Here is a 24,916-nt window from a genome sequence, read left to right as displayed (position 1 = left end):
AAAGGATACAATAAAAAAAATGAAAACTTTTTTTGCTTATGAATTATAGTCCATGGGAATTTTAAGAAATATTGTGTTATTTAAAATTGAGGAAGCAGGATTGTACCTGGTCTCAAAATCCTGGACCAGAACTATCTACAAACTACATTTAGAAGCAGAATTATTAGTACAGATGGAGGATGTTTATTTGGTGAATGTATTTCTTCCTGGATATCCTAGCTAGATATTACAAGATATATCCTGTAATATCTAGCTAGGGTAGATATATATATGCTGAGCATATACTCTTCTCAGCACTGTGCTCAGTACTTTACATGTGTTACATGTATTATCTCTACTGCCATACAGTAGGTCCTAGTTGTTTATTTTATATGTAGTAGTGTGTATCTGTTAATCCCAAACTCCTAATTTATCCCCCCGCCCTTTTCCCCTTTGTTAACCATAAGTTTGTTTTGTATGTCTGTTTAGTCTATTTCTGTTTTGTAAATAAATTCATTTGCATCTCTTTTTTTTAGATTCCACACATGAGTGATAGCATATGATATTTGCCCCTCTCTGTCTGACTTACTTCACTTAGTATGAAAATCTCTAGGTCCATTTGTGTTGCTGCAAGTGGCACTTTTTCATTCTTTTAAAAAATTTTTTATTTTATATTGGAGTACAGTTGATTAACAATGTGGTAGTTTCAGGTGTACAGCAAAGTGATTCAGTTATACATATACATGTATCTATTCTTTTTCAAATTCTTTTCCCATTTAGGTTATTACAGAGTATTCAGCACCATTCCGTGCTGTGCAGTAGGTCCTTGTTGGTTATCTGTTTTTAAATATAGCAGTGTGTACATGTCAATCCCAAACTCCCAGTCTGTCCCTCCCTGCACACACATCACCCGTCGTAACTATAAGTTCGTTCTCTAAGTCAGTGAGTCTGTTTCTGTTTTGTAAATAAGTTCATTTGCATCATTCTTTTTAGATTCCATATATAAGTGATATCATATATTTGTATTTCTTTGTCTGACTTACTTAACTTAGCATGATAATCTCCAGGTACATCCATGTTGCTGCAAATGGCAGTATTTCATTCTTTTTATGGCTGAGTAATATTCCAATGTGTGTGTGTGTGTGTGTGTGTGTGTGTATGTATGTATACACCACATATTTTATCTATTCATCTGTCGATGGGCACGTAGGTTTCTTCTATGTCTTGGCTATTGTAAATAGTGCTGCTATGAACATTGGGGTGCACGTATCTTTAGAGTTTTCGTCTTTTCCAGATATATGCCCAGGAGTGGGATTGCTAGATCATATGGTAACTGTTTGTAGGAGCCTCCATACTGTTCTCCGTAGTAGCTGCTCCAATTTACTTTCCTACCAACAGTGTAGGAGTGTTCCTAAAAGTAGTATTTTAATCTCATTTTACAACTGAGGAAATTTACCAAGTTTAAGTAACATATCAAGGTCACAATAAATGCACCAACCTCAAATAGTTTATAACGTAGTAGAGGAGACAAGATACATAAAGAAGTTACTATTAATTAAGAAAAATCGTAGCTATTACAAATTGACATGTAGCTTTATGCCATGCAGTTAATATCTGCCATGCATTGAAGCAGGGGGTGTCTTTACTTCTAGAAGATTGAGTGATTCAATAAAATATGTTAATTGCTTAGCATAGTACACGATGCATGATGGGTATTATTGTGCTACTACTCCTATTGCTAATTATGGGTAGGGTTTGGACAGGAGCAGAGGGAGGGTGGGGGAGCACCTTCCATGTAGAGCCTGGCAACGATGTAGAGTTGTGGACAGAAAGGAGCCATGGCAAGAATATAGTTTGTGTAGCAAAGTGGTAGGAGATACGACTGAACAGATAGATTGTAGCTCTATCTTAGAAGGCTTCAAATGTCAGGCTGACGTGTAACTTGGTCCTCCACTCTCTAAATGGTTAGATCTGGTCTAAAGCATCTCCATCTTTTGTTAAGTGCCTCATGGAAACAAACCTCTCGTGGAAAGTGTCGTTTCCTTTGGATGATTTTTCATATTAGGAAATACTTCCTTTTATTGAACCTAGTCTATCTCACCATAGATTCGACTCAACATTCAGCAAACAAAGCATAGCCATATAGAGTGAATCCACATGTCAGATATTTGAGCATTAGTCTTATGCTTCTTCTGAGTTTCTTTCATACCATGGGCCAGTTAACCAGTTCCCTCAACCTAACTTCACTAGGCTTGGCATTGATTTCCTGTCGTCCTGGTCACTTTCTTCTAAGTAAGTTGGCAACTCTCCTGTAATTCAATTTTAACTATTTCAGGTTATTACACATTAAATGATGATTTGGGTTTTATTATTATTTTCAGATTATGTGTTTCATCTGTAAATTCTAGTATTGCTTGGTCATAAATTCTCTTTTCAGAATTGTGGCTATATGGATTATTAGTTGTTTTTATTTTTCAAATCCTCATGAGTAATTAACCCTAGAATTAAAATGGTCTGTAATTCTCTATTACTTTCAAAAATAATTTGTTTGTAATGTGTAAAAATACTGAAAATAAGTCTTTATTATTTGAATACATTAATTATCTTTTTCATATGTTAAGCTCATATTCTGTGTCCTAGAGTATGGTTAAGTACTTTGTACATAAATATCTTAATTAAGTCCCTGGAATTCTTATGAGCAAAGCATTATCCACATTTAAAGTTTAGGTAACTGAGGCTTAGAGAAGTAAAATAATCTGTCCCTCACAAATCTTTTATAAGGAGTGACCTATAACATTTAAACCCTGTTTCTATTAGTATTATTTAGTGTGTCATCTTTACTGATAATTGTGTTCAGCACTACCATTAAGTAAGCCGTCTTTCACTTTTTATTTATGATAAAAATTATTAAAGTGCTGGGCTTCCCTGGTGGCGCAGTGGTTGAGAGTCCTCCTGCCGATGCAGGGGACACGGGTTCGTGCCCCGGTCCGGGAAGATCCCACATGCTGCAGAGCGGCTGGGCCCACGAGCCATGGCCGCTGAGCCTGCGCGTCCGGAGCCTGTGCTCCGCAACGGGAGAGGCCACAACAGTGAGAGGCCCGCCTACTGCAAAAAAAAAAAAAAAAAAAAAAATTATTAAAGTGCTTATTTTTTTCATAGTATAGTATGTTTTAACATCAAGCAGATGTGAGTTTTTCATTAAACTGATGAGAAATGTTGGAAGAAGGTGATGGCTCTACTACACTTGAATTTGAGAGGACAGTAATAGGGAACAGTATTTCAAGAAAGTTAAAATAGCTCTAATATAATTTTTCAAAACTATTTAGTGTCAGAGGTGCCCAGAACCCACCCCAAGGTATGATGACTCACTAGAGGACTTGACAGAACTTAGTGCATCGTAGTGCTCCTGGCTGAGAGTTATTACAGTGCAAGAATACAAAGCAGAATCAGCAAGGAGAAAGGTGCACAGGACCAAGTCCGGAAGAAAGGAGGCTCAAGTTTCCACAAGTCCTCTCCCAGTGAGGTCATACAGGATGTGTGGATTCCTAGAGCAGTGAGTTAAGAGAAGACGTGCAGTGTTCTCTACCAGAGAGGCTCTTTAGAAACTAAGTGCCTAAGACATATTTAACTGGGGCTTGTCATGTAGGCACGCTGTGCCTTGTTCATGCCCAAACTCCAGACTCTCAGAAGGAAAGCAGGTATTTATCATAAACCACCTTGGTGATATAGTTTAGGCACAATGAGCCACTGTTTATCTTTTGGAGAAACATTTTTTTTTTTTTTTTTTTTTGCGGTACGCGGGCCTCTCACTGTTGTGGCCTCTCCCGCTGTGGAGCACAGGCTCCGGACGCACAGGCCCAGTGGCCATGGCTCACGGGCCCAGCCACTCCACGGCATGTGGGATCCTCCCGGACCGGGGCACGAACCCGTGTCCCCTGCATCGGCAGGCGGTCTCTCAACCACTGCGCCACCAGGGAAGCCCTGGAGAAACTTTCATATGACCATAGGGAACTGTTTACCAGCCAAGCTGCCAAAAGCCGGTCAAAGGGCAACCTTGCAGCGGGCCTTCCTAAGAATAGGCAGCCTCAGGCCTGCTCTGTTAGGTGTTACCCAGGGTTCAAGAGGCGTTGGGAAAATTAGGTAATCTTGGTCATTTGGTAGTATAGTGGGCACGATTGCATTTGAAATTGCACTGAAATTTCAACCTAACAGTATAATTAAGGGTATTTATTTTACTAAAGTCATTTATATAATCTCCTATCTTTATTGATCTATTCCTCTAGCTGTTGGTTTCAGGTATTGAAGGAATTGAGTTTCTGTGCATGGAATTTTTAGCAAGCGGTAGCTAAATTTCTATTGAAAAGTTAGTAGGATGTATATGTATTATTGTTGTTGTCATTGTTGTTACTATTATTATACTTCACTTGAGAGAAACTTACAGTATTGCATCATTCCAAAGAGCATATTTTATCATTTGAACTACCTAAAATTTTCTTTTTGAAATGATGATATATAAGTATAAATAACAAATGACTGGGATAATAAAAGCCGTATGATCTTCTAAATCAAACTGGAACCACCTGTTCCACCTGTTAAGCAAATAGCTCTGATTGAAAGAAGACAATGGCAGACTTGTTTCTTGTTTTCCTGTAATCCTGAACACAGAACACTGGATGTTGCGTTAGGCAGTGGATGTTGTCTTTTGTTTACCACTGTGTAACACAATGTCTGGAATATAGTAGGTGCTTAAGTATTTATTGCATGAATGAGTGACTGAGTGTGTGAGTGACTGGTAAGATGTCAGGGAAGCTTGGTTCATAAAATATTAGAAGAATGTGGAGAAGAGGAAAAGAGCATCTGTGCCATTTCATAGAAATGATCAGGGAGTCTCCAATAATTAATTGTTTTCATCTAGATGACCCTTCTGAAACGTTGAGATAGAGGAAATTAGCTTCTTATTTAAAAGGATTGGCTGTATACGTTTTTCAGTGCCTCATTTCTCATGGTAGAACTTTTTAAAGAGAATTTCCAAAGCATTGAAAGAACTGCAGTCTGACTCCTTTCCTTCCCTTTTTCTTTTTTTCTGTTTTAAAAAAACGCAGCCCCTCAGTCATGGTATTAGAGTTTTTCTTTTTAAAATATCAGTTAATTAATTAGTTGGGGTTTTTTAAACATCTTTATTGGAGTATAATTGCTTTACAATGGTGTGTTAGTTTCTGCTGTATAATGAAGTGAATGAGCTATACTTATACCTATATCCCCATATCCCCTCCCTCTTGCGTCTCCCTCCCTCCCACCCTCCCTATCCCACCCCTCTAGGTGGTCACAAAGCACCGAGCTGATCTCCCTGTGCTATGCGGCTGCTTCCCACTAGCTATCTATTTTACGTTTGGTAGTGTATATATGTACTTTTGTTTTCCTTTGAGATTTAATAAATTGAGGAAAGAACGAATCGTTGCTAAGTTGGATCGCTAGCGCATCACCAGAAATGTTTCCTTCTTTTCTCTCCGGCAGCGCCCAGGAGCCCTCTCAGCTGCTGGCCGCCGCAGCAGCTGCAGCTGGGAGCACGCCTGAGGGGCCCGGAAGCCCAGGCTCGGCCAGACCAGGGGTGACCGGGCTCACCACTGCTGCCGCCTTCAAGCCTCTAGGGTCCACCGGCGGCATCAAGTCACCGAGCTGGCAACGGCCCAACCAAGCAGGTACTACGCCCAAGAAATTTCTTGCTTTTTGCATTTAAGTATAATTATGAAAATGTGTTCTGGGATATGTGATAGAATTCACTGATGAAACCCATTCTCAACGATCTAAGATTTACAAAGGACTGGGAAAAGTAGGTACAGCTATTTTCCTCTCTGAAGTGTCTCATAAACATTCTCTGTGTGTGTTGCCACTTGCTATTTATAATTATAGAATTGAGAGTGTTGCCTGGTTTCCTAGATTACCCAGGAGGCATGGGTTCAATTGTAAATTTGGGGTCTTATTAACAAACTATGTTGTTGGAAGGTTAGCCTTGGAAATACAACATTTCAGTTTTGATCATGTATACAAAATAACAACAGAAGCACTTGCTGCCGTCAAACAATTATTGAAGAAAGGTCTTTTACTTCCTGTCCTTGGGCTCCATCTGGAAACCTGAGTTTTCATTCACTTCTACAGATAAATAGCTTTAAATAAACTTAACCTTGACCCTCAGTTTTCTGATCTGCAAAATGGAAGGAGACTAAATGCTTCTCCCAACATGAATGAAGGTTATGGTTATAGGACGAAAGTACCTCTCTTAAGAGGAAGACGGGACTATACTTAAATGTTGCTTATCCCACCCTCAGTCTTACCTCTTTACACTCTTTACACTCTCCCTGAATGATCTCTCATCCAGGCTCCTTTTACTGCCCAGCCACTGATAATTTCCAGTCCTCTGTCTCCTGATCTCCATACCCTCAAACTTGTCGACCTCCTTACTGTTTCCAGGTGGCACCTCAAGTGCAGTGTGTCTGAAAATATCGTACCTGTCTCTGGAGACGTCACAGTCACCCAGGCACCAAAGCTAGAATGGAAGCCCCCATATTCCCACAGTAACTAATACCTAATGATTCCACATCTTAGCGTTTCTCAAATTTCTTTTCTCCTCTTTGTGGTCACAGCCATTGGCTTGGTTCGGGCCCTGGTCTTTACAAACAGCTCCTAACTAATTTCCCCGTCTCCTTCTCACCCTGTCAGTCTGTCCTTCCTGCAAGTGATCTTCTAAAGCTCTCACTTGCTCATGTCACTTTCCTGCTTCGGGTGCTGGACTGTTTCCCCCTCCTTCACTAATCATTAAGACCTTTGCCACTCTGACCCCTGCTAACTTTTCAAGCTCATTACCTGCTGCTCCCAATTTATAATCTGGGCCGGGCTTCCCTGGTGGCGCAGTGGTTGAGAGACCGCCTGCCGATGCAGGGGACATGGGTTCGTGCCCCGGTCCGGAAAGATCCCACATGCCGCGGAGAGGCTAGGCCCGTGAGCCATGGCCGCTGAGCCTGTGCGTCCGGAGCCTGTGCTCCGCAACGGGAGAGGCCACAACAGTGAGAGGCCCGCATACCGCAAAAAAAAAAATAATAATAATAATAAAAATAAAAAATATATAATCTGGGCTGTGGTTTTAGTAGAGTATCTTCAGTTACTGAGACATGCCATGCTACCCTGCTTTTGAAGGTTCTGGTTCCTCTGCAAAGAAGGAACATTTTTAACCTAATCCCCTATGTATTTCTAGTCTTCCCTCATCAGTTTTGGAATGAGTATTGACTGAATACACAAGGGGCTGCTTTGAAAAATACGATAGCTTTAAAAATAGGTCATTTATTATTTTTTACAAATTTTTTTATTTTGCTTATTTTTGGCTGCATTGGGTCTCTGTTGCTGTGCCCAGGCAGCGAGCGGGGCTACTCATTGTTGCAGTGTGCGGGCTTCTCATTGCAGTGGCTTCTCTTGTTGCAGAGCACAGGCTCTAGGTGTGCGGGTTTCAGTAGTTGCAGCACGCGGGCTCAGTAGTTGTGGCTCAGGGGCTTACTTGCTCCGCGGCATGTGGGATCTTCCCGGACCAGGGATCAAACCCGTGTCCCCTGCATTGGCAGGTGGATTCTTAACCACTGTGCCACCAGGGAAGCCTGGTCATTTATTATTTAAGAACATTTTTTTTTTACAGTTCGCAAGAGTGGAAAAAGTGAACTTGTAATTAATTAGGAATCCATCTTTGTATTTTCTATAGCATTTAGATACATTAACACTAACTTCACTTATTGTAAATTATCTTTAAGAAATCATGAATTTTTTATATTGTTAAAATTTATTTCCTAGTGTCATTTTGTATATTCTTGAATTACCATTACTAATTTTGCAAGGAAGCTCAAAGCTTTGTGCTGTGGGAGAAAGAGGAAAGGCTACTGCATATGATCTAGACTGTTTTAAAGAAAAGCCTGTTTTATTACTTTTGAAAACTTAAACTGTTTAGACTAATATCATTAGCCTCTGAAATTTCTGGACTATTAATTGACTTAGCAAGACCTGTCCTCTTGGAAAAAATGCTGACACCTTAGCCCCACACATTTTAAATTATTTCCATTTACTTAAAGCTTATCTATGTCGATGGAGAGTTGCTGTAATTATTTTGTATGTGATTAGAATACTGGAAGCAACTTTCATAAAAAAAATTTTGGTATGGTAATTGGAAGGGAACAGGAGAATGTTTCCTAACAGAGCAAGGAAAAGGCTAAATTTCAGAGGTAGAAACTGAAGGGAGGCTACAAAGTATATGTACTGTGAAGGACAGAAAGTGTATGTAGTGCCTTTGGAAATTCAGAAACTATGGACAGAAGACCACTCTGCCTGTTACTAGAGTAAAAAGAAAAAATTCCAGTTGACGTGGAACTCCTGGAGGATACACTACAGCAAAATTACCACAAGAGGGCGATCGAATCCTTCTTTCTCTCAATCTAATTTAATCATCAAAGCAAGTAAATAACTATAATCATGATTCACATGGTTAATATTTAAAATATTAATCTTTTTACAGAAGGTATAGCTGAATCTAATTTGAGCAAAACTATAACAGGATAGAAAATTATACATTATATAGTGTAAAGCATTAATTATTATTGAAAGAAAATGTTTTGCCATTGTGAAGTCTTAGTTGAATTACATCATGATGCTTAGCTCAAATCAGAAAATATTTGCAGAACTCCTGCTGCTTATCTTGCTCTGGGTGCCACAAACTGGCACTTAGTTTATGTTATGTAATAGTTACTTATTTTATGCTATTTTGTAAAAATTGTAAAATAAATACAGAATTCCCAGTCACTCAAGTTCTTTTATTCTACTCTACCTAACAGTATACCATATTTCAAAAAAACCCAAAACAAAACAACACCCCAGAATCTACTCTTAGTCTTTGATAAATAGTTTCAAGGGCTTCCTAATGCAAATGGGGAAAGTTCTTTTGATTCAGAAGGTGGTAACTGTCACATGACGGGTTCTTATGTTCTTCACAACTCACCTGTGAAAAGGACAGTTCCGACCAAAGGGTGCAAAAGCTACAAAGGCAAGTCACTGCACTAGTGTGGACTCAGATGAAGTGCTAAGCAGGTGGCAGTGCTTCTCTCACATTGAGAATTTCCGGTGTCTTTCTCTTGATAATTCACAGCTGTGCTCTAGTGTGGGTAAAGTAGGAGAAAAAAAAAAGATTTTTTGTTCCCCCCACCCTCCTACCATCACCCAAGCGTGCCTATCACTAATGATGTCATTTTATTTTATTTATTTATTTTTCAGACATTTTTCTTTTTTAAAATTTATTTATTTAACTTATTTATTTTTGGCTGTGTTGTGTCTTCGTTGCTGCGTGCGGGCTTTCTCTGGTTGCGGCAAGCGGGGGCTTCTCTTGTTGCAGAGCGCGGGCTCTAGGCGCGCGGGCTTCAGTAGTTGCAGCACGTGGGCTCAGTAGTTGTGGTGCGAGGCTTAGTTGCTCCACAACATGTGGGATCTTCCCAGATCTAGGGATCGAACCCGTGTCCCCTGCATTGGCAGGCAGATTCTCAACCACTGCGCCACCAGGGAAGCCCCACTAATAATGTCATTTTAAAGTAATTCCTACAGTTGAGCGGGAAGGATGGGATTAGAATCACTAAAATGCAGTCTGTGGCCTGTTTAGTTGATTATGAAACAGTTTAATGGATCATAGCCAGCATTTTCATTAAAAAATGAAATTGAATAGAAAATATCAGAATATTCTACTATATGAAGTATCTTAACATATTAAAGGTAGGTATCATGTTATGAAAATGTGGCTTTAGATTATATATATGTATGTAAGTATATATCTATACACACGTACTAACATATATTTTGGATATTTTTAGTCATACTTTTGTCTATTTGGGATGACTAATTTAGTTTTGAAATGATAACCGAAAAAAAAAAAAAGACTGCATTGAAGGGGCTAATTGAAATTTTAAGACCTACAAGTGTATTCTGAACCTGTCGGGGTTTCTGTTACCTCCATTGAAATTCTGACTTTAAATCTTAGATCATTTCACTTGTGGTGTAGTATAACCTGTGTATCCAGAAGTCTTTCAAGAAGACAGTAACGTAATACCAGTTGGTAAATAGGAACTAGGTGTGTATGTAACAGCGTTATGGTTTAGACTGGATCCTCTTCTTTTTCTCGGGCATATGGTTTTAACATACACCACCACACATGCACAAGCTTGCCGGTGACTGACAAAGAGAGAAATATTTTAAGATGCAAAGTGTTAAAAAGTTCATAGTCTACATGAAAGTATCAAGATACAAAAGAAGTGAGAATCCATGCTTGAGTTTTTTGTTTGTTTGTTTTGCGGTACGCGGGCCTCTCACTGCTGTGGCCTCTCCCGTCGTGGAGCACAGGCTCCGGACGCGCAGGCTCAGCAGCCATGGCTCACGGGCCCAGCCGCTCCGCGGCATGTGGGAGCCTCCCGGACCGGGGCACGAACCTGTGTCCCCTGCATCGGCAGGCAGGCTCCCAACGACTGCGCCACCAGGGAAGCCCCCATGCTTGGGTTTTTAAGTAAGCTAGCAATACTACTGCCTGCTTGCCCTGTGTTTTGGTAATACTTCCATAATTCAGATGCAGTAGTCCCTTTATAAATGTTTACTTGTTTACTTGATCTAGAAAAATACATAAAAGGTGAGATTCTTCTTGATATTTTTCAGAATTGAGGATTTGTACTTTTTTATACTAATATTTTAACTCACTATATTTGTATTCTAATAGGTTTTTTAGTGCTCAAAACCTTCATATTATATACAATAAGTAGTTAGATATTCTTAAAAAGTTCATAAATTTAGTCATATAAGTTTAAAAATATGTTCCTGTGTTTATGTAGGTGCCCTAATTTGCTATGTAATATTTTTTCTAGATTCTGTTTAGGTTATAAATACCAGCTTAGGTAAATTTACTTCATTTGACACAAGTATATATGCAAAATATTACTATCTTACCAAATATAGTCAGATGTTTTTTCACAAATCCAGTCTTAAAGTTATGAAGGACTATATGTTTGATGCACATCAGTTTTCTAACTTTAGTTTAATTATATAAACTAAATAAGAATGACCAATTCATTAGAATGTAAGCAGTGCTTTGCTAGATCAGGCCTACTGTTTTTTATTTTCATTTTTATTTTTTTAACCTTTTATTTATTTTTACTTTTTATTTTCTTTAACATCTTTATTGGAGTATAATTGCTTTACAATGGTGTGTTAGTTTCTGCTTTATAACAAAGTGAATCAGCTATACATATACATATATCCCCACATCTCTTCCCTCTTGCGTCTCCCTCCCTCCCACCCTCCCTATCCCACCTCTCTAGGTGGTCACAAAGCACCGAGCTGATCTCCCTGTGCTGTGTGGCTGCTTCCCACTAGCTATCTGTTTTACATTTTGTACTGTATATATGTCCATGACACTCTCTCAATTTGTCCCAGCGTACCTTTCCACCTCCCCTAGTCCTCAAGTCCATTCTGTACTAGGTCTGCGTCTCTATTCCCATCCTGCTCCTAGGTTCTTCATGACCTTTTTTTTTTTTTTTTTTACATTCCTTATACATGTGTTAGCATGCAGTATTTGTTTTTCTCTTTCTGACTTACTTCACTCTGTATGACAGACTCTAGGTCCATCCACCTCACTAAAAATAACTCAATTTTATTTCTTTTTATGGCTGAGTAATATTCCATTGTATATATGTGCCACGTCTTCTTTATCCATTCGTCTGTCAGTGGACACTTAGGTTGCTTCCATGTCCTGGCTATTGTTAATAGAGCTGCAATGAACATTGTGGTACAAGACTCTTTTTGAATTATGGTTTTCTCAGGGTATATGCCCAGTAGTGGGAGTGCTGGGTTATATGGTAGTTCCATTTTTAGTTTTTAAAGGAACCTCCATACTGTTCTCCATAGTGGCTGTATCAATTTACATTCCCACCAACAGTGTATGAGGGTTCCCTTTTCTCCACACCCTCTCCAGCATTTATTGTTTGTACATTTTTTGATGATGGCCATTCTGACTGGTGTGAGATGATATCTCATTGTAGTTTTGATTTGCATTTCTCTAATGATTAATGATGTCGAGCATTCTTTCATGTGTTTGTTGGCAATCTGTATATCTTCTTTGGAGAAATGTCTATTTAGGTCTTCTGCCCATTTTTGGGTTGGGTTGTTTGTTTTTTTGATATTGAGCTGCATGAGTTGCTTGTATGTTTTGGAGATTAATCCTTTGTCAGTTGCTTCATTTGCAAATATTTTCTCCCACTCTGAGGGTTGTCTTTTCATCGTGTTTATGGTTTCCTTTGCTGTGTAAAAGCTTTTAAGTTTCATTAGGTCCCATTTGTTTATTTTTCTTTTTACTTCCATTTATCTAGGAGGTGGGTCAAGAAGGATCTTGCTATGATTTATGTCATAGAGTTTTCTGCCTATGTTTTCCTCTAAGAGCTTGATAGTGTCTGGCCTTACATTGAGGTCTTTAATCCATTTTCAGTTTATTTTTGGGTATGGTGGTAGGGAGTGTTCTAATGTCATTATTTTACATGTAGCTGTCCAGTTTTCCCAGCACCACTTATTGAAGAGGCTGTCTTTTCTCCATTGTATATTCTTGCCTCCTTTATCAAAGATAAGGTGACCATATGTGCATGGGTTTATTTCTGGGCTTTCTATCCTGTTCCATTGATCTGTATTTCTGTTTTTGTGCCAGTATCATACTGTCATGATTACTGTAGCTTTGTAGTATAGTTTGGAGTCAGGGAGCCTGATTCCTCCAGCTCTGTTTTTTTCCCTCAAGACTGCTTTTGCTATTCGGGGTCTTTTGTGTTTCCATACAAATTGTGAAATTTCTTGTTCTACTTCTGTGGAAAATGCCAGTGGTAGTTTGATAGGGATTGCATTGAATCTGTAGATTGCTTTGGGTAGTATAGTCATTTTCACAATGTTGATTCTTCTAATCCAAGAACATGGTATATCTCTCCATCTGTTTGTATCTTTTTTTTTTTTTTTTTTTTTGCCGTACGTGGGCGTCTCACTGTTGTGGCCTCTCCCGTTGCAGAGCACAGGCTCTGGATGCACAGGCTCAGCGGCCATGGCTCATGGGCCTAGCCGCTCCGCAGCATGTGGGATATTCCTGGACCGGGGCACGAACCCGTGTCCCCTGCATCGGCAGGCGGACTCTCAACCACTGTGCCACCAGGGAAGCCCTGTTTGTATCATCTTTAATTTCTTTCATCAGTGTCTTATAATTTTCTGCATACAGGTCTTTTGTCTCCTTAGGTAAGTTTATTCCTAGGTATTTTTTTCTTTTTGTTGCAATGGTAAATGGGAGTGTTTCCTTAATTTCACTTTCAGATTTTTCATCATTAGTGTATAGGAATGCAAGAGATTTCTGTGCATTAATTTTATATCCTGCTACTTTACCAAATTTATTGATTAGTTCTGGTAGTTTTCTAGTAGCATCTTTAGGATTCTCTATGTATGGTATCATGTCATCTGCAAACAGTGACAGCTTTACTTCTTCTTTTCTGATTTGGATTCCTTTTATTTCTTTTTCTTCTCTAATGGCTGTGGCTAAAACTTCCAAAACAATGTTGAATAATAGTGATGAGAGTGGGCAACCTTGTCTTGTTCCTGATCTTAGTGGAAATGGTTTTAGTTTTTCACCATTGAGGGCAATGTTGGCTGTGGGTTTGTCATATATGGCCTTTATTATGTTGAGGTAAGTTCCCTCTGTGCCTAATTCCTGCAGGGTTTTTATCATAAATGGGTGTTGAATTTTGTCAGGAGCTCTTTCTGCATCTATTGAGTTGATCATATGGCTTTTCTCCTTCAATTTGTTAATATGGTGTATCACATTGATTGATTTGTGTATACTGAAGAATCCTTGCCTTCCTGGGATAAACCCCAGTTGATCATGGTGTATGATACTTCAATGTGCTGTTGGATTCTGTTTGCTTGTATTTTGTTGAGGATTGTTGCATTTATGTTCATCAGTGATATCGGCCTGTAGTTCTCTTTCTTTGTGACATCTTTGTCTGGTTTTGGTATCAGGGTGATGGTGGCCATGTAGAATGAGTTTGGGAGTGTTCCTTCATCTGCTATATTTTGGAAGAGTTTGAGAAGGATGGGTGTTAGCTCTTCTCTAAATGTTTGATAGAATTCGCCTGCGAAGCCATCTGGTCCTGGGCTTTTGTTTGTTGGATGATTTTTTTTTTTTTTTTTTTTGTGGTACGCGGACCTCTCACAGCTGTGGCCTCTCCCGCTGTGGAGCACAGGCTCTGGACGCGCAGGCCCAGCATCCATGGCCCACAGGCCCAGCCGATCCGCGGCATTTGGGATCTTCCCGGACTGGGGCATGAACCCATGTCCCCTGCACCGGCAGGCGGACCCTCAACCACTGCACCACCAGGGAAGCCCTGTTGGATGATTTTTAATCACAGTTTCAATTTCAGTGCTTGTGATTGGTCTGTTTATATTTTATATTTCTTCCTGGATCAGTCTCGGAGGTTGTGCTTTTCTAAAACTTTGTCCATTTCTTCCAGCTTGTCCATTTTATTGGCATAGAGTTGCTTGTAGTAATCTCTCATGATCCTTTGTATTTCTGCAGTGTCAGTTGTTCTCCTTTTTCATTTCTAATTCTATTGATTTGAGTCTTCTCCCTTTTTTTCTTGATGAGTCTGGCTAATGGTTTATCAATTTTGTTTATCTTCTCAAAGAACCAGCTTTTAGTTTTATAGATGTTTGCTATTGTTTCCTTCATTTCTTTTTCATTTATTTCTGATCTGATCTTTATGACTTCTTTACTTCTGCTAACTTTGGGGTTATTTTGTTCTTCTTTCTCTAATTGCTTTAGGTGTAAGGTTAGGTTGTTTATTTGAGATGTTTCTTGTTGTTTGAGGTAGGATTGTATTGCTATAAACTTCCGTCTTAAAACTGCTTTTGCTGCATCCCATAGGTTTTGGGTCATTGTGTTTTCATTGTCATTTGTTTCTAGGTATTTTTTGATTTCCTCAGTGATCTCTTGGTTATTAAGTAGTGTATTGTTTAGCCTCCATGTGTTTGTATTTTTTACAGATTTTTTTCCTGTAATTGATATCTAGTCTCATAGCGTTGTGGTCCGAAAAGATACTTGATACGATTACAATTTTCTTAAATTTACCAAGGCTTGATTTGTGACCCAAGATAAGATCTGTCCTGGAGAATGTTCCATGATCACTTGAGAAGAAAGTGTATTCTGTTGTTTTTGGATGGAATGTCCTATAAATATCAATTAAGTCCATCTTGTTTAATGTATCATTTAAAGCTTGTGTTTCCATTTATTTTCATTTTGGATGATTTGTCCATTGGTGAAAGTGGGGTGTTAAAGTCCCCTACTATGATTGTGTTTCTGTCGATTTCCCCTTTTATGGCTGTTAGCGTTTGCCTTATGTATTGAGGTGCTCCTATGTTGGGTGTATAAATATTTACAATTGTTATATCTTCTTCTTGGATTGATCCCTTGATCATTATGTGGTGTCACTCTTTGCCTCTTATAATAGTCTTTGTTTTAAAGTCTGTTTTGTCTGATAGGAGAATTGCTACTCCAGCTTTCTTTTGATTTCCATTTGCATGGAATATCTTTTTCCATCCCCTCACTTTCAGTCTGTATGTGTTCCTAGGTCTGAAGTGGGTCTCTTGTAGGCAGCATATATATGGGTTTTATTTTTGTATCTATTCAGCCAGTCTGTGTCTTTTGGTTGGAGCATTTAATCCATTTACATTTAAGGTAATTATGGATATGTATGTTCCTATTACCATTTTCTTAATTGTTTTGCGTTTGTTATTGTAAGTCTTTTCCTTCTCTTGTGTTTCCTACCTAGAGAAGTTCCTTTAGCATTTGTTGTAAAGCTGGTTTGGTGGTGCTGAATTCTCCTAGCTTTTGCTTGTCTGTAAAGGTTTTAATTTCTCCCTCAAATCTGAATGAGATCCTTGCTGGGTAGAGTAATCTTGGTTGTAGTTTCTTCCCTTTCATCACTTCAAATATGTCCTGCCGCTCCCTTCTGGCTTGAAGAGTTTCTGCTAAAAGATCAGTTGTTAACCTTATGGGGATTCCCTTGTATGTTATTTGTTGTTTTTCCCTTGCTGCTTTTAATATTTTTTCTTTGTATTTAATTTTTAATAGTTTGATTAATATGTGTCTTGGCATGTTTCTCCTTGGATTTATCCTGTATGGGACTCTCTGCGCTTCCTGGACTTGACTATTTCCTTTTCTATATTAGGGAAGTTTTCAACTATAATCTCTTCAAATATTTTCTCAGTCCCTTTCTTTTTCTCTTCTTCTTCTGGGACCCCTATAATTCGAATGTTGGTGTGTTTAATGTTGTCCCAGAGGTCTCTGAGACTGTCCTCAATTCTTTTCATTCTTTTTTCTTTATTTTGCTCTGCAGTCGTTTTTTCCACTATTTTATCTTCTAGATCACTTATCCGTTCTTCTGCCTCAGTTATTCTGCTATTGATTCTTTCTAGAGTTTTTAAATTTCATTTATTGTGTTGTTTGTCATTGTTTGTTTGCTCTTTAGTTCCTCTAGGTCCTTGTTAAACGTCTCTTGTATTTTCTCCATTCTATTTCCAAAATTTTGGATCATCTTTACTATCTTTACTCTGAATTCTTTTTCAGGTAGACTACCTATTTCCTCTTCATTTGTTTGGTCTGGTGGGTTTTTACCTTGCTCCTTCATCTGTTGTGTGTTTCTCTGTCTTCTCATTTTGCTTAACTTACCATGTTTGGGGTCTCCTTTTCCCAGGCTGCAGGTTCATAGTTCCCATTGTTTTTGGTGTCTGCTCCCAGTGGCTAAGGTTGGTTCAGTGGGTTGTGTAGGCTTCCTGGTGGAGGGGACTAGTGCCTGTGTTCTGGTGGATGTGGTGGATCTTGTCTTTCTGGTGGGTAGGTCCACGTCTGGTGGTATGTTTTGGGGTGTCTGTGACCTTATGATTTTAAGCATCCTCTCTGCTAATGGGTGGGGTTTTGTTCCTGTCTTTCTAGTTGTTTGGCATAGGGTATCCAGCACTGTAACTTGTTGGTTGTTGAGTGGAGCTGGGTCTTGGCATTGAGATGGAGATCTCTGGGTGATTTTCGCCATTTGATATTACGTGGAGCTGGGAGGTCTCTGGTGGACCAATGTCCTGAACTTGGCTCTCCCACCTCAGAGGCACAGCCATGACGCCCAGCTAGAGCACCAAGACCCTGTCATCCACACAGCTCAGAATAAAAGGGAGAAAGAAAAAGAAAGAAAGAAAGAAAGAAAAAGTAAATAAAATAAAGTTATTAAAATAAAAAATAATTATTAAAAGTAAAAAAAATTTTTTGAAGTCACTAAAAAAATAAAGAAAGAAAGAACAGAGCAACCAAACCAAAAATCAAATCCACCAATGATAACAAATGCTAAAAACTATACTAAAAAAAAAAAAAATCAAGAAACAAACAAAAAAAACAACTCTAGGACAAATGGTAAAAGCAAAGCTATACAGATAAAATCACACACAGAAACATACAAACTCACAAAAAGAGAAAAAGGGAAAAAAATATATATATATCATTGCTCCCAAAGTCCACCTCCTCAATTTGGGATGATTTGTTGTCTATTCAGGCATTCCGCAGATGCAGGGTACATCACGTTGATTGTGGAGATTTAATCCGCTGCTTCTGAGGCTGCTGGGAGAGATTTCCCTTTCTCTTCTTTGTTCGCACAGCTCCTGGGGTTCAGCTTTGGATTTGGACCCACTACGTGTAGGTTGCCTGAGGGCGTCTGTTCTTCGCTCAGACAGGACGGGGTTAAAGGAGCAGCTGATTCGGGGGCTCTGGTTCACTCAGGCTGGGGGGAGGGAGGGGCACGGAGGGCGGGGCGAGCCTGCGGCGGCAGAGGCCGGCATGACGTTGCACCAGCCTGAGGCGCGCCGTGCGCTCTCCCGGGGAAGTTGTCCCTGGATCCCGGGACCCTGGCAGTGGCGGGCTGCAGAGGCTCCCCGGAAGGGAGGTGTGGATAGTGACCTGTGCTCGCACACAGGCTTCTTGGTGGCGGCAGCAGCAGCCTTAGCGTCTCATGCCTGTCTCTGTGGTCCGCGCTGATAGCCGCGGCTCGCGCCCGTCTCTGGAGCTCCTTTAAGCGGCGCTCTGAATCCCCTCTCCTCGTGCGCCAGGAAACAAAGAGGGAAGAAAAAGTCTCTTGCCTCTTCAGCAGGTCCAGACTTTTTCCCGGACTCCCTCCCAGCTAGCCGTGGTGCACTGACCCCCTTCAGGCTGTGTTCACGCCGCCAACCCCAGTCCTCTCCCTGCGCTCCGACCGAAGCCCGAGCCTCAGCTCCTAGCCCCTGCCTGCCCCGGCGGGTGAGCAGACAAGCCTCTCGGGCTGGTGAGTGCTGGTCGGCACCGATCCTCTGTGCGGGAATCTCTCCGCTTTGCCCTCCGCACCCCTGTGGCTGCGCTCTCCTCTGCGGCTCCGAAGCTTACCCCCTCCGCCACCCGCAGTTTCCGCCCTCGAAGGGGCTCCTAGTGTGTGGAAACCTTTCCTCCTTCACAGCTCCCTCCCACTGGTGCAGGTCCTGTCCCTATCCTTTTGTCTCTGTTTATTCTTTTTTCTTTTGCCCTACCCAGGTACGTGGGGAGTTTCTTGCCTTTTGGGAGGTCTGAGGTCTTCTGCCAGCGTTCAGTAGGTGTTCTGTAGGAGTTGTTCCACGTGTAGATGTATTTCTGATGTATTTGTGGAGAGGAAGGTGATCTCCGCGTCTTACTCTTCTGCCATCTTGAAGCTCCTCCAGGCCTATTGTTCGTCACAGTTTGTTGACTGGAGGGGCCTAAAGAATAGAAATAGAAAACCAGAAATGTTCCCCAGATGGAGGATTCTGAGCCTTCGATTTCTTGATCTATTAAAATAAGTGTCCAGAAAGCCCACTAGAGCATTGTTGGGAAGCTCAAATGATATAAATATATTGAAGTGCTTGGTCCATAGAGGGTGCTCAAGAAAGGTTAAGTTTCTAGCCCTTTATTCCTTTTAATGATAGTATTAATAACTTGCACTGTTACCATCCAATAGAATAGTTCTCCTCATGTGACTTCCCTGCTTGAAAATGTTTTGGGCGCTCTGCCGCCCACATATTAAATGTTTGGCTTCTTAACAGGGCTTACCATCCTCTCACGTCCTCGTGCCAGCCTCTCCTCCAGCCACACGTTGTAATGTTGTTCCTTATGGTCCCTCCAGCCCAGCCACACTCAAGCTCATGAGTTCATACCATTCCTCAGGCACACACCTCTGAGCTTTGTACAAGAGGCTCCTTTTATTTGAAATGCTTTCCCACCTTCCACCCCTGAAATTTCCTCTTCACTCTTTAAGACCAGGTGTCACATCCTTTGTGAACCTTTCTTGAGCCTTCTAAATAGTTGCCTACTCTTCCTCTGTGTTCCTACAAAATTTTGATGATTGCTTTGTTATAACATTCATCATGTTCATTCTGGTCATTTACATATGTGTATTTTACCACTGTTTTTAGATCCCCTTAAGGACGGGGACCAAGTCTTACTAATCTTTGTTTTATGGCACTTACCCAATAGCTGGCACCATTTATAGGCCCTCAGTAAATGTCAGTGAGTGACTGGGTGGATAGGTTAGTCTGTCTTATTTTGGACATCTTCACATGATTTGAGGAATTCTCCAGGCTTTGTTCTTTCCTCCTATCAGACTTGAAATTCCCACACCAGTCCTTGAACAAAGGTGGACGTGCTATCTGCCAATGGCTGCCATTAAGAACTATACACATTGGTAAAGGAGAAGGGGACTGCACTGTCCTTGACACATTAAACTCCCAGAAACCTTAAAAGTTGTGAACATTAGCAATACTGTAACTAGTACTCTTATTTTTATTTTCCAGTAATTAAAAAAAATTAGTAATAGATCTGAAGCTGTATCACAGGAATTTTTTTCTCAAAAAATTTGGAAACTTAATGGCATATAAGGAACCAAGCAGTGGAATGCAGAGGAAATATTAGGGATATTCACCCACCTTGTCACTATGGACAAATTAACTTGGATGCAAAACGCCGGTAACAGAAATCAATTTTTAAAAAAAACCTCGGGCTTCCCTGGTGGCGCAGTGGTTGAGAGTCCGCCTGCCGATGCAGGGGACACGGGTTCGTGCCCTGGTCCGGGAAGGTCCCACATGCCACGGAGCGGCTGGGCCCGTGAGCCATGGCCGCTGAGCCTGCGCATCCGGAGCCTGTGCTCCGCAATGGGAGAGGCCACAACAGTGAGAGGCCCGCGTAACGCAAAAAAAAAAAAAAAAAAAAAAAAACCTCAAGGTAAATACAAAGAGTAAAATCTGAAAGCAAGGTCCAGAAGGCGTGGAGGTCTGGATCAATGGAAAGGGGAGAAAGAGGCCAATAATGTTCCAGTGATACAGTCTTGAGGTGTAGTAAGTATTTGTTTATAGTGGAGTCGTATTTTATGCAAGAGCACAGTGTTCATGTTTGTGCCTAAAGTAAAATTGTATGAAGTCAGTGTTCCTTGAATATTTTTAGGAAGAGGCCAAGACGGAGAGAGAACAACATATGCAAAAGCTGTCAGAGAACTTGCCTTCTTGGTGGAAGGGCAAGTAGTTCAGTATATCCAGGATGGTATAGTGGCTGGAAAGAAAGCTAGATGGGTTAGTGGGGCTGGTCAGAAGGGGCTTTGAAAGTAAAAGAGTGTGGATTGATGCTGAAAGGAAGCCATTACAAGATTCCTAAGTTGGAAAGTGACACAGTCAGATCTGCATGATTAAGAGATCATGATAGTGTTAATGTGTTTTAAAGATTATGATGGGGGTTCCCTGGTGACGCAGTGGTTGAGAGTCCGCCTGCCGACGCAGGAGACATGGGTTCGTGCCCCGGCCTGGGAAGATCCCACATGCCACGGAGCGGCTAGGCCCGTGAGCCACGGCCGCTGAGCCTCCGCGTCCGGAGCCTGTGTTCCACAACGAGAGGCCACAACAGTGAGAGGCCTGCGTACTGCAAAAAAAAAAAAAAAAAAAAAAAAAAAAAAAAATTAAATACTCATGTTGTTATTTGTATGTAGTTCTGAAAGCTTTAAGTCTGTAAATAGGCTTTCAGGGTTTTTTTTCATTAATTACAGGCTTTTTCCTTCTTTCCCACTTTCAAAATATGTTGATTTTGAGAGCATTTGTAATAATACTTCAATGTGTTAACATTATGATAAGTTTTTAATAAATAACTTGTAATTTCTTATTCAGAAAATCATGGAGCTATATAGTCTTGGCTAATACTTTAATCACCATTTTCTGTAGAAAGCAGTGTGACCTTATTTCATAGGGCCATTGAAAATAAAAAGCTTTGTTATGTTTTCTTTCACAGTAGTTAGTGTTGTGTAGCTGTGCTGAAATTTTTCCTTTTTCTGTTTTCATTAGCAGTTCTTACAGCATTTTAGAACAGTGCCGGGGATACCTGTAATATGTATATAGGCTTTTTATTAGTGAATTGCTTTTTTCTTTATGGAGCAATTTTAATATACGCAGTGAAGACAGTGGCTCATAATTGACAGTGAGACTTGTAAAAATTGGTGATTCTTTTTTAAAATATGAATTGTGTTTTGAAGAAGCACAATGCAATTAAGCTATAAATAGAAAAGTTGGGATCATTGGAAGATCTTTTAGTAACACAGTAAATTTATTTTGGTCAAATGAAAAAGGGAAAAAGGCACAAACTTGCTTTCAAAATGAATATTTAGTTAGTTTTAGTTTCTGTTGCATCCTGTCTTTGTGGAGTACTCATCATTTGGCCATTTGGAACTCAAGGCTGTAGTTGGTAGACTCGAAGGGAACAGATATCCTCTTTTAACAGTAAAATGGTGGGTATCATTGATTACTAGTAAAAAAAAATATGTTTTTGTAATACTTTCAGCTTTTAAAAGTATCTTTTTATTCAGAGTGTTCAGTAAGAGAGTGTCATTAAAATTTTAAATGGACATCATTTTCCCAATGAGGTGGCGGAGTCTGAGAAATGTCAAAAGAATTGTTCAGAGTCCTATAGTGATTTGAACCCAGTTATTTTGACTAAATAGTGCAATTTTCTGTATTACAGGATAAAATCAGTGAATTATTTAGGGAGAACTAACTCTCTTTGGGATAGTCTAGAAAGGATTGCATAGTGTGGATAAACTAGGTAACTAGCAATACTAAGATCTGTTTCAAGTAACATTTTCATTGCATCTCAACTACATTTTAAAAATTTAGCTAAGATTCTAGTTAATATGACCTTTATCATACCCTGCCTCTGGTGTATGCTACGTTTTAGCAATAAGAAAAAGCGTCTTTATTCACTATGGACAGAGCTTTGGGGGGATCTGATGTATTCTTTGTTTTTTTCAAGGAAGACTCGAATGTATTTGTGAGATCTGATTAGATCAAAGACTGAGTGATGTGCATCTCAGTTATAAGTGGATATAAATTCTATATTTTATTTGAAGTCTAAAGAAGATAGGGGTGAGAAAGGAAATTACTGTTTCTACAACCATCCCAAATTTCATTGTAGGCTTTAGGCTGCAGTAATAAATCAAGATAACTAGATTTGCTTAGCTAAGATGGATAGATTTATTGGTTCCATTTTAAAATTTTGATATGAATAAGTAAACTGCTACCAGTTGCGTATGTTTCATCTCTTCTAATAATGTTTTATTGCCATCTGCTCCCCTGCATTTTGACATCATTAAACTAAACAGTCCACTTGCCGTAAAGGCTTGACTGGAGCTGTCCATTGTCAAAACCATGGTGTGAAGCATATAAATATGCTCTATCTCTTTATGTAACAAATATATTTTTGTTTAGAATTATGGCTCTGATATAGGAAAAAATAAAAGTAGCAGCCATGAACCGCCCTCTTTTTTTTTTTTCTTTTAAATGTCCTCTTATTGGAATTTTTTCCCATGTTGGAACCTTCCCAGCTCTGATGCAAGTGCTCTGTGTTGAAAGCTCTTCTTTCTCCCCATTTCCATCTCATCCTGAGATTAAAATATTAAATCTTTTGTAAGGGAAGATACCTGGATTTATTCACATATGCTTTTCATAAAGAATTATTACTTCCTTAAGTCAGAAAAGAGAAAGACAAATGCCATATGATATCACTTATATGTGGAATCTAAAATATGACACAAATGAACATACCTATGGAACAGAAATAGTCTCACAGACATAGAGAACAGGCTTGTGGTTGCCAAGGGGGAGGGGGTGTGGGGGGAGGAAAGGACTGGGAGTTTGGGATTAGCAGATGCAAACTATACATATAGGATGGATAAACAGCAAGGTCCTACTGTATAGCACAAGGAACTATATTCATTACCTTGTAATAAACCATAATGGAAAATAATATGAAAAAGAATATATATGCATAACTGAGACACTTTGCTATACAGCAGAAATTAACACAACATTGTAAATCAACTCTACTTTGATAAAATTTTTAAAGAAAGAATTATTACTTCTTATTATTAATGCATATGATTTAAACCAGGCAGTGGCAAACTATGGCCATTGGCCACATCTGGCCTGCCACCTGTCTTTGTAAATAAAGTTTTATTAGAGCACAGGCATGCTTATTCATTTACATGTTGTCTGTGGCTCCTTTGGTGCTCCGGTGGCAGAGTTGAGTAGTTGCAACATAAACCATATGGCCCACAAAACCTAATATATTTACTCTCTAGCCATTTACAGAAAAAGAATTACCAACCCTAGGTTTAAACCACAGGAATAAGTAAAACTATGCTTGATAATTCTGCATAGTAGATGCACACTTTATTGGGGGTCATGAGAACTCTTGACAGGCACTAATCCTAAAGCACTGTGTTCACTTTGATTGTGAACATCACCTATAAGAAGATAAATTCTTCGGGGGCAGGTATCTTATTCTGGGGTGTATCTTTCATACCAGAAGAGTTCCTAGATCTAAAACATTGAATGTGCTCACTAGGTAGCTCTTAAATGAGTGGATACTTTATTTCTTTTAACCATGTTAAGATCTTATGTCAGGGTATAAAATAATTGACATTTATGAAGCATTTCTTACACATTCAAGGAACTATAAGTAAACACTTATAGTACCTTATTTAACCCTCTCACACTTTGAGGTAGTTATTATTTTTGCTGTTTTACAGATGAGGAAACTAAGTCCCCAAATGATGGAATTTCGAAGTTCACACAACTAGAAATTAAAAGAACGAGGAGCCCAAGTGTCTCTTAACGTCAGTCATTATGCTAGAGATACTGCTCCCTCCAGCATAAAACAGCTGAGCAATGTTCTCTGCTTTTAAAAGATATGAAATTCAAGCATAACTTTGGATAATGATAATATAATTTTGTTTATTTTAGAGATCTAATGACTTTAATTGAGAAAGATACCTTAGAGAATTAATAGTAGTAATAGAAACGTAAGGCATATCAGAGGTTTTACATTTTCCAGTAACTTGTATTCATCATTTAGAGACATGTTTGGTATTGTTTGACATGGGGAGGTCTTCTTAAATTTTCTTTCCCTTTCTGCTTCAGTTGTTTTGCCTACCTTAAAAGAACCCTATTTATATGAGCCCTCAAGTCTGAGGTCACTCTCTACTTTATTTCTAAGACTAGGTTGCTTTCTCACTTAAATAAATAGGTGAAACTTGGTGGGAAAATGGTAAAAAGCCAAGCCCATTTGGATTTCATGTTACTTTGGCAATAAAATATGTGAGAACTCTAGACATAATGTGAGTATAAATAATTTTAATATATGCCCTTATGGTTTTCTCATTCAAATATGAGTAAAATTCTACAACTTTAATATTTTAAATAAATTCTTAGCTTACACAGTCGGTATGAGTTTACCAGCGATCCCCTTTAG

At 39.4% G+C, this 24,916-nt stretch overlaps 1 protein-coding gene across 1 annotated transcript in view; it reads left to right on the top strand.

Annotated features, from left to right (window-relative positions):
• The window catches only part of PDLIM5 (PDZ and LIM domain 5), a 239,259-nt gene that overhangs the window by 181,416 nt on the left and 32,927 nt on the right, over nucleotides 1–24,916 (top strand). Inside the window, exon 11 of the mRNA XM_079699411.1 lies at nucleotides 5,494–5,678. Coding sequence (XP_079555537.1) covers nucleotides 5,494–5,678 — 185 coding nt within the window. The remainder of the gene's footprint in view (nucleotides 1–5,493; nucleotides 5,679–24,916) is intronic.

Source organism: Hyperoodon ampullatus (assembly GCF_949752795.1).
Source record: "Hyperoodon ampullatus genome assembly, chromosome: 1".
Taxonomy (NCBI): domain Eukaryota; kingdom Metazoa; phylum Chordata; class Mammalia; order Artiodactyla; family Ziphiidae; genus Hyperoodon; species Hyperoodon ampullatus.
This window is presented reverse-complemented; position numbering and strand designations above follow the sequence as displayed.